Here is a 10,833-nt window from a genome sequence, read left to right on the forward strand (position 1 = left end):
GTTGGTGTTTTAGGGATATAATCTAGACTATTGGTGATAGTATTAACCGTAGCAGTAAAGATTTTTGGTCTAAAAGAACCAGTTTTAGACCTGGTTGCCATAGGGTGTACATTTAGAGAAGGTTTAGATTGTTGTGACTCAGATAAAGAATCATCTTGTCTCTCAACAGAAGAAGGCTCTATGTGGATATCTAATATGGGTATTATAAAATCAGTATTAGTAGTAACTATATCATCATTTCTAGTAGTAAAAGTATCTTGGTGAGTTTGAGTGTCAGGATGATTTAAATTATTATTAGTGGTAACTATATCATCATTTCTAGTAGTATGAGAAGGACAATCATTAATATTAGTGGTAGTGCTAGTGTTACTTAGCATAAAAGAATCTGTACTGATAAAAGGAGTATTAAGAGTAGTGCAAAGCTTATTATGTGACACCAAAGTCGGAAAATTAGAACTTATTACCTGATCAGTATTGAGAGAAACCTGTGAAGAATTTGCAGAAGAAGATTGATGAATTAATTCAAGGTAGGAAAATTCAGACTCATTAAAGTATACATGTCGAGATATATAAATTCTACCATTGGAATCAAGACATTTATAACCCTTGTAATTTGTAGCATAACCTAAAAATAAGCATTTCTTAGATCTAGATTCATGTTTGTTATTAGTGTAAGGTCTCAATAATAGATAGTAAGAACAGCAAAAAATTTTTAGAAAACTATAATTTGGTTTACGATTGAATAAGACTTCATGTGGTGATTTGTTAGCCAAAATAACAGTAGGTAAACGATTGATTATGTTGAGTTTGGAAAACTTGATTTATTATGATGATCAAACAAAATTTTAAAAATGTTAATTAGAAAAATTGTTAATTTAATATTTTGCTTCCAATTGTTTGTTTAATGGTTTTGTGAGTGTGCAAAAAAAATAAAATTTTTCTGTTGGGCTAAAAGGCAATAGAAGCCCAATGTGATAAGAAAGTATTCAGCCTTTGTGCAAAAATATCACATGCAATGTGGTTGAATTATTTAATTGGATAGCAAGATGAATTGGGCCAGGAAACCAATGTGCAGCCCAAAACAATTTGGTTGAAAGACTAACAAGCCTTGGTCCGAAATTGAAAAGAAAGCAAAGGATGGAGCATGCTCTATTCGGTTACCTACTTCCATTGGTTATGAAATTCAAATTTTAATTCAATTAAGTACATGCATTGGTAACTGAAAGAGAAAATTAAAATTAATTTAATTGCATTAAATGCACCACACGTTACTTTATGCATAGGGGAATGGAAGTGGAAATTAATTTGTTTTAATATCATTCATTGCTTCCTTTGAAAGTTTCTTTGTTTCTTCTCTCTCTTCTCTCTCTTTGTTTCGGTCATTTCATTGTCAGAGAAGAAGATAGCAAGAACAAGTTATCAGAGACACAGTGAAGTTATGAAGAAGGAAAAGGCTAAGTTGATGATGGCCTTTGCAAAAGGAAGATCTAAAGCATGGCGTGGCTAAAATCTTTGCCTTTGAAGGAGAGATTTCAAGCAGAAACTTCAAGATCTTCATGCCAAAAATGTAAAGGATCGGTTTTGGTTAGAGAAGAAGATTTCTGTGGCTAAAGCTCTGTTCCATTTTTGTTCATCCAAGAAAGAAAGTAGCTACTGGAGCTAGGAAGAGGAAGAAGCAAATATGGAAAGGTTGGAGCCGTCAAGGATCAGAGAATCATCAAGGGTTGAAATTCATTCTTGAGGCCAAAGTCAAGATGGAAGGCTCAGATTGAAGAAGCTTGATGAGAAGGGTTGAGAGAGGTACATGCATATTGATTTCAGCTTTGGTTTTTCCTCTCTCTCTCTCTCTCTCTCTCTCTCTCTCACGGCCAAAGGTTGAGACAAGGAAAGTAAGCACAGAGTTCTCACAGCTATCCTAAGCTAATAGAAGTTCTTCTCATTCAATGTGTTTCATTTTGTTTTTTTTTCTTTAGTTTTGTCTGTCTGAGTCTCATGGTGAAAAAGGTAAACAAAGTGAGGTTTGTAAGAAAAAGCCAGTGAGAGGAAAAGGAAAGAGAGTGCAAAATTAAAGAAAAAGCCATAGATGTCTAAGAGTTACTTTGTACATCTGTATGTTGTGTTTCATGATCCTATGGGGATTCCCTTGCAAGTTGGGTTAGCACTTTGCAGTTGAAAGTTTGGTAGGTGTCCAAGTCAAGTTCAGATTTGGGGATAGAATCTGGATTTGTCCCAGATAGGATTGGGTAGTTCCTAGAGAAGAATTGGTGTATGTAATCTCATGCTTATAGTAAAATTCTGTCACTGTTGTGATGGAGACTGGATGTAGGCTGCATTGCACTTAGCAGCTGAAGTAGGATACTTCTGGGTGTGATTCTCTCTTTCTCTTCTACTCCATTTCTATTTTTGTTGCGTATGAGACAAAGTTAAAAAATATCTCTTAATCGGTTACGAGACAAAAAGAAAGTGTCTCTTGACTTGTTATGAGACAAAAAGCAGAAATATCTCCTGAAGCTATCTTAAAAGGCAGAAAGTAATATTCAGAAAAAGGGGCTAAGATTCAACCCCTCTTCTCTTAGCCACTGATTACCATCAGATTAAATAAGTGGATGTGATAACAGCTTCATCCCAATAAGTTAATGGCATAAAGGCAGTAGATAACATAGACAAACTCATTTCAATGAGGTGTTTATGCTTTCTCTCTGCACAACCATTCTGTTTAGGAACATAATGACATGAAAATCTATGTAAGATGCCTTCTTGTGCTATGAAATTATCAAAAGCAAGAGATTTATATTCACCGCCATTGTCAGATTGAAACTCCTTAATTTTGCAATTAGTAAGATTTTCTATTAGATTTTTGTATTGTTTAAAGGCATGTAAAACTTGTGACTTGTTAATAAGCAAATAAGTACAAGTACATCTACTAAAAACATCTATAAAAGTAACATAATATCAAATAGAATTATTAATTTAGTTTAAAGAGATAAAAAATTAAATTTGTTATTACTCAAAAATATTTTACTATATATCAAGTAATGTGTTCATTAGTTTTCACTTTATTGTGAAAAATTATCTAGATCATAATACTAATAGTTTATCATAGGGTTATTATTATTAATGTATTAACTGAATTTTAATGTTTATTATTTATTTATGTATTTAAAAATTATATTTGAGAATTATTTATTTAGTTTCATAATAAATGATATTTTAAAATTTGAATAATTTATTAATTAGTTTGTTCTTATTATACCATATATTTAATAATTTATTGGAAAAAAATATTAATATAATAAATAAAAAATAATCTAAAAAAATATTATTTAAAAAATTATAAGGACAAATAAACCCCTAACCAATTTAAATTTAGAGATAATTAGACCCATGTCTATTTCTGAACTTGACACGTCAGCATTTTTCGTTCAAAGTTGACGGAAAAATAACCACAGGATTTTATTTTGATGGATCGCGTTGTCATTTTTTAAAAATAGACAAAGACCGAATTGATACTTCACTCAAAAAGTAATATTCATCAAATTTAGAAGACACGTCTATATATAATAAAAATGAAACATTCATGTATAATAAAAAAAATATATATTGTAGGACATGATTGATGGAGGGTGTCCCGCACAGTGGAAGGAGGAAAAGAAGAAGATCGACGGCAAGGGGAGGGACGCAATGGAGGTTGGAGAGGAACGACAAAACACAGATGTGTACGGCAATTGCAGATGCGCGAGGGAGCCAGAATGTGTGCGGTGGTTTGCGAGAGAATGGGTGGAGGGGGAGTTGTGGGGAGCGAGGTGGGGCGCAGTGCGGGTGTGAGGGAAAAGGTTTGCGAGAGACACATTAACTCCTCTTAATTCTTTTACTTTCACCTCCACTTTTCTTCACACACTCTATGTTACTTCTTTATAGTTCCTATATTTAATGTCCACTATGAATAATTTTTTTTTTTTTATCAAAGATAAAAAGGGTCAAATTTACAATTTTTTAGGTGAGTTTGAGAGGATTATGCCATTTGAGTTATAACTCATTGACACCATGAATCAATTCATTACAAAAGTTGTAAAAGGAAATCAAATTAAAAGCAGTTAAATAGAAACTAAATATTTGGAGAATATAGTTACCAAAATATTTTAAAGTAAGGATTATAACTTTATAAGCTACACGTACAAGCAGGGCAAAATAACAAGCGGGTCTTAGAGAATAGAATGTACATAAATTAAACTAGTGATGAAAATTTAGATGCAGTCAATTTCACATGAAGTTAATAATTAAGAAAAGTTAAATGATTTGACTAAATTTTTATCTAATGACTCTCAATTATTAACTTTACATAAAATTAACAGACTTGAGTTTCCAAGTTAAATTACAACCTTGATAATAAGGATGGACATAGTTAAATTGACACTTCTTACATCCACCTGGAAAGAGAGATAGTAATGAATTACAATCAGTATTGTATCCAGTAACTGACTTTAAAACTAACCCTTTCTGTAGAATATAAGTAATAAATTCTGCGTCTTCTTTAAATTGATCTAACAATAAAAATGTAAAGTTTTCCAAGTGTGACACCAGAGAACTGGGAACTTTGATCGGCTCTCTCCATGTCTTCGAATATGCATGCTTCAAGCAAGAGAAAAAAGAAATCAATAACAAAGACATTGCTTGGAGTGCCAAAATAAAAATCTCAATAATCTATATATGAGTGTAATTTAGAAATCGTAACTAAATTTATAGCTGAGTATTTATCGAAGTTGATAGTTAAAATTATTTTAATAATGTGAATAGCAGTGAACTAAACAAACCTTTCTCCTGTGAACTGTAAGATCTTTAAGAACACGACACTTTTCAAGTATTTTCATGGCAAGCTCGATCACAGAATAACCACCAGCTGTAAAACGAAAATCAAGAGACGCGTTTCTCACGCTGTGCAAATTACGAACAGAAAACCCCTCCAACTCTCTGTTGAATAACAGACTAAGATTTTCAAGAGACGGCGCGTCTAACTCAAATCCCTCAATTACATAGTTACTCAAAGCGGTGATGGTAAGACTCTTCAAGGAAGAAGAAGCCACGCGAAGTTTTTGCACGCGCAGATCAGGACACGTGGAGATGAAGAGCTTAAGATTCAGAGTTTCAAGAACGGGACATCTAGAGAGAAGAACATCCACATTCTGAGTAGATCCGAGATTCAGAGACAGAGACTTGAGCGATGGAAAATAGAGGTACCATTCACGTGAGAGAGCCGCGATACTGTTACTGCAACTGATCAATAAAGTGGGAGCCAATGGAAGATTATCATTATTTTCTCTTGAGAGGAGAAGGTGCAGTTCTTCGAGTTGTGGCCCCATGGCGGCGTTGATCCAGTTCTTGACGGTTACTAGGTTTGCTTCGCTGACGTCACTTTCGAGGCGAAACTTTCGAACACGGCCTGGTCTGCGGAGGGTCAGGACAGATTTAACAGAATAAAATAACGACTTCTGCGATTTCTTTTTCTGTTGGAATTTGAAGACTTCCATATCCTTCCAGACGTTCCGCCACCGGCGAGATAGGACGCTGGTGGTGGCGACAATCACGGGGGTTTGGGTTGGGAGGAAGGAGAGGATGTGGCAGAGTAAACAGTCCGGTAAGCTGCTAATTCTGTCAATGTCGTCGTCGGCCGCTGATATAATCGGTGTTGTTGTTGTTGTTTTTGCCGCCTTTGAGTCTCGTTCCGCCATGGAAGTAGAATAGAGAAAAGGTTGTGTTACTGTTTTTTCTTTGTTTTTTTTCTATAGGTGGTGGTGGTATATATTAATACGAGAAAGTAAAGGGAGCCAATGACCTAAGCGTATAATGTGTACAATAAAGGTTTAGAAAGTATTAGAGATATGATTATTAGTGTTTCTATCAAGTTACGCTTAGTCATCAACAATAATATTTTTAATAGTGTAAAATTTTATCTAATAATACGGATTATTCACTTTTCTTTACATACTAACCAAATTTTAATAAAATTATTGGTGCGTAGACTTTATTTTATGAAAAATATATGGTATGGTAGGGTTTGGTTAGTTTATTGTATTTGATATTTAATTTAAAAAATAAAAAATAGAGAAAGTTTAAGGGAGTTTGGTTAGCACTTTCAAAAAAAAAAGAGTAACTAATTTTATTTTTATATTATTAAATTTAATCTTATAGGAGATAAAATTAGAATTATAAGCTAATATTTGAAATATATAGGAATCAAGCTAAAGATTAATTATTAAAATTCTAGATTTAAGTGTATTTTATTGGTTGTAAATATATATAGTTTGAGTTTCAATCAAAATTTGTTATTTTCAATTTTAAATTTTAAATTCTATATGTTTGGTACGATTTGGTTGAAATCTAGAATTTGTTTTGATTTATTTATTTTGTATTTGATATTTCATCCCATCAAATTATAGGGGTGCATATGGTCCGATTTGGCCGGAAGATCAGGTCCGATTCTAAATATTTTAAGGATTAATTTAGTGTGATTTTATCAGGTCTAAAATCGGATAAGAATTTTAACAATAGACACGATCATTATTTCAGGTCGGATCCAGGTCAAAGTGACCTGGCTTCACCCGATTCTTGTGTACCTAAGAGAATTAAAAAAGATATATATGTTTTAAATTAATTTTAATATTATGTTATATTAATTATAAACTTATTGTTTTATTTTTAATTACACATGTTGAATTAGAAAATAGATCAAAAAAGTATTAAATTAGAATTTATGAAAAATTCAAGTTCAAATATGGATATCAACTTTTCGATAATAAGTTTCTTCTTTATAAATTAATGTTAAAGTTTTAAAGATATGGTTTTCACCTGGTTTGAACCGGTATGGTTGTGACCAGAAAATATTTAGGTTTTATTAGGTCTAAAATTGAGTTAGGATCTAAAAAATAGACTCAATGTATATTTAGAGTCGAATTTAAATCAAAAGAAATCCAATTTTACCTTACCATTACCATGAACACCCCTACCAAATTTGATAGGATTAATTTAAAAAAATAAATAAAAGAAGAAGTTAAAACTGAAAACCGATCAAGTTAATATTTGAAATATATAAAAAATCAAACTAAAGATTTAATCATTAAACTCTATATTTAACTGTATTTTACGTTCTCGTTATAAAATATGTATTGTTTTATGAAATATATTTCTTTTATTTTTGAACAAAAATGATATTTTGAATTTTTAATGCATATTGTGTAAGAATACTTATTTTTTGTGTATATGTATTATGGTGGTAAAATTAATTCTAAAATTTCATTAGATTGATCTGTCTATGTAATCAGGTATTAGAATATATAATTTTAATGATTAAATTTATTATGCATATGATATCATTTCTTAGATTTAAATTCATCCTTAAAATTATATTTGATTTACTTTGTCTTCTAAAATTTATAATAATAATTTATATTAATTTTTGAGCTGATTTTTGTTAATGGCGTATTAATTTTACATGTTAATTTTGTAAGATTTGAATTTTTCGCTTAGATTCTATGTGATTAAGACTTATTATTAGACCTCTTAAAAATTTTATTGGTTCTCCAACATCTTCACTCTGATAATAATAACAAATTCAATTTAAAAATCTATACTTTTCCTTAAAAATTTTGTGGCTCTAAAAACAATAATCAAACTTTTAGAACTCTAATAAATTTTGATCACATAGAATTTTAAGAGTTAATAAGATTAGTTCAAGGATTAACGTGAGTTGTGATAAGAAATTTTAGAGTCCAATTTGAGTCTATTAAGATTTTAAGAATCAAATTAAATCCGATTTTAAATTTTAAAGGCCAAATTAAATACTAATTCATATTTTGTACAATTTAATAAGATTTATATTTAGTGTAATCAAATTAACTTAAACTGATTTAATGTTAATTCATTAGTCTATTTAAATAATTCATTTTTAAAGTGACATAGTAATCTTTAATCTGACTTCTGTAACTAGTTGTGTAATCAAATCTTCCCTTAAAATTTTGGTTATTTACGAAATTTGATCATATTTGTGAATTAAGTTTAATTATATTGCTGATAAAAATTAGTTACATTAATGGTTTACAAAATGAGATTTGATTATTAACATGAATATAATCAAGTAAAACACTAGCTAATCATTTTCCCTAATATACTCGAGTATGAGGGCACATGAAATTGTGAAGAAGGTGTTTGGAGCCGCCACCAAGTGGTCCAAACTGCTTTCACTCCTGCTGCCGCCGCCACTGCGCCCACCGACACTACCAATCTTGCCGGCTGAGCTCATAGAGCTAATCCTATTGAGGCTTCCAGCCAGGTCCCTTCTGAAATTCAAGAGAGTTTGCAAGTCATGGAAAACCCTAATCTCCAGCTCCGACTTCACCAAGAACCAAGTTCAACTTTCAATAATGGCGGAACCAGCCATTTCCGAAATACACTTGGTCTATACCAACCTTCTCCGACACAGCGACAGCAAAATTGGATTTATCTCCATTCAATCTCTGTTCGAGAACCTTTCTTTCGGTACCGAAGTGGTTTACTTCCCCATGGACGATTGCGTGAAAATTTTGGGCTCCTGCAATGGGTTTCTATGCTTAAACAATCATCCAAAAAACACTGATTTCAAAGTGAGGTTGTTGAATCCTTGCATTGGATTGGCATCCGAGTGGTTGACACTTCATTCTGAATATGACCAACAGAGACCTATCTCCAATTTTGGGTTTGGCTATGATCATGTCAATGACAAGTTCAAGATTCTCGCGGTTGTTGAGAGTTCTACAAGAATATACACTTTTGGCGAATATTCTTGGGTATCCGTTCAGGATATTCCTCTCCATCCTCTTGAATGGGATGGAACATTTGTGACTGGCACTGGAACACTTAATTGGCTAGCTACTAAAATCGCATCCTTTATTACCTATCCTGTCCATCAAACTACGATAGTAGTTCTTTCTTTCAACTTTGGAAATGAGAGCTATGATCAAATAGCATTGCCTAACTTTGAAGGCGGCATGATCCATCGTGAGCCTGTGTTGGTAACACTAAGGAATTCTCTGTGCGTTTGTCATGAATACAAGAAATCGGTGTGGGATTTGTGGATGATGAAGGAGTATGGAAATGAAGTTTCTTGGACTAGAATGTTGGTGATCTCACATGATCAGGAGCTTATTCCTCGTGCTCATGGTATTGGTATAAGACCATTGCACATGATGGAAAATGATCTGCTGCTTGTTTTGGTAAGACCTCCTTGGTATCAATTAGCTGTGTATAATCCTGCAAATAAGGGTGATCGGTTTGGATATCCTGTGATCAACTACTACTCAAGTGATGATGACATGCCAAACTATAATAATCCTCGCGGATGCTTCTATGTTTATCGTGAAAGTTTGGTTTCCCCATCACACTATGGTCTTAAAACTGACCATGTGTGGCTTTGGGATGATGACGACGATGACAATTGATCAACCATTGCTTACCCTGTGTTGCTCTTTATCTTGATTGTTAGAAGCTTTAATTAGTCCTTATAGTTTTACCGAATCTTTTATTAAGCTTTTGTATTTATTTTTAAGTTGAGTTCATATACTATATCAGATTTTGTAACTGAGTTCTTACTGTTAAACTATTCAGAATATCCAGTCTAAGTGTAGATATATTCATTTTGTTTAATAGAATATTCGGTTAATTATAGCGTTTTTGTTACGGTAGGGACTTAGTATGATATATTACAGGGATCTAATTAAAAAGAAAAAATATAGGAACCTAATTGAAAATTCAATAAAACTATAGGGATCGATAGAATAATTAAACTTTTTAAAATAATATAAATTACATTGTGGTTCACTACTCATATGAAGAAGATATTTTTGTCTCAAGATAATAATTGAGTAAAAATTTAGATATAGTTATTTTTATATAAAGTTGATTGCTAAAAATGGTTAGATAATTTGATATATTTAATTAAATTGTTATTTAATAATACGTAAATTTTTACCTAATAATTGAGAATTATGAGATGATTTAATATCTTTAATTAAATTGATGGTTGATACAACAAGCGTTTATATATTAATTATCTTCTTCTATGTAAAGATGTTCAAGAGAATATGGAGATGGTGTTAATCGATGATGTAGCACTGTTTTTCATTATTGTCGTTACATTGTCATTTTATTTCATGACTCTTTTAGGGTTAAGAGTATCAGTAGTTTTTAATTTTTACTTTTTACTATGTTCACTTACATATCTCTCTTCTTAGTTCTCGCCCTAACAAGTACAGGGTGTGTATGGTTTAGTCCAGTTTCGAATATTTTAGAAACTAATTTGGTGTAATTTTATTGAGTTTAGAGTTGGATAAGGAACTCAAAAATAGACTTAGTTATTATTTTGGGTCGGGTCTGAGTCATTACTTGGGTCCTCCGAATTCGGTCCGGTGATTCGGTCATCATACACAATTAATATTTTGTGTTATTAGTGATAGATGATGGCTATTCTTATGTAACATTAAATATTATAAACTAGGGGTGGCAAACAGACCTAAACCCACCGGTCCGGCCCGCGTAACCGCCAAAAAAGACAGGTTACGCTAGAAAATTAGAACCGCCAAATAACAAAAGCCCGCCTAACCTGCACCGCTTAAACTACGGGCTTTGGCGGGGCAGAACGAGCTTTCCCGCCGGACTTAGTATTTTTTAGCAAGGTATATTTTTACAATTTTTTTGCCAAAACCCAATTTCTCCCAACCCAACTTACAAGAGAATGAAGATGAAAATTGAGTTTTTTAGATTATGTTTATTTTGTTTAGAGACAATATTTATAATTATGTTTTGGAT

At 32.1% G+C, this 10,833-nt stretch overlaps 2 protein-coding genes across 2 annotated transcripts; one reads left to right on the forward strand and one right to left on the reverse strand.

The window, feature by feature from the left end:
- Positions 1-4,367: 4,367 nt before the first annotated feature.
- On the reverse strand, positions 4,368-5,726 carry LOC107464121 (F-box/FBD/LRR-repeat protein At1g16930-like). The gene is made up of 2 exons (XM_052254142.1): positions 4,812-5,726; positions 4,368-4,427 (listed from the first exon to the last, which is right to left on the reverse strand). Exons 1-2 carry the CDS (start codon positions 5,724-5,726, stop codon positions 4,368-4,370), a joined length of 975 nt encoding a protein of 324 aa, XP_052110102.1.
- A 2,442-nt stretch (positions 5,727-8,168) lies between these two features.
- Positions 8,169-9,467, forward strand: LOC107464122 (F-box/kelch-repeat protein At3g23880-like). The gene has a single exon (XM_016083029.3). The coding sequence runs from the start codon at positions 8,169-8,171 to the stop codon at positions 9,465-9,467; it is 1,299 nt and encodes a 432-aa protein (XP_015938515.1).
- The last annotated feature ends 1,366 nt before the right edge of the window (positions 9,468-10,833 follow it).

Source organism: Arachis duranensis, chromosome 9 (genome assembly GCF_000817695.3).
Source record: "Arachis duranensis cultivar V14167 chromosome 9, aradu.V14167.gnm2.J7QH, whole genome shotgun sequence".
Classification (NCBI taxonomy): Eukaryota; Viridiplantae; Streptophyta; class Magnoliopsida; order Fabales; family Fabaceae; genus Arachis; species Arachis duranensis.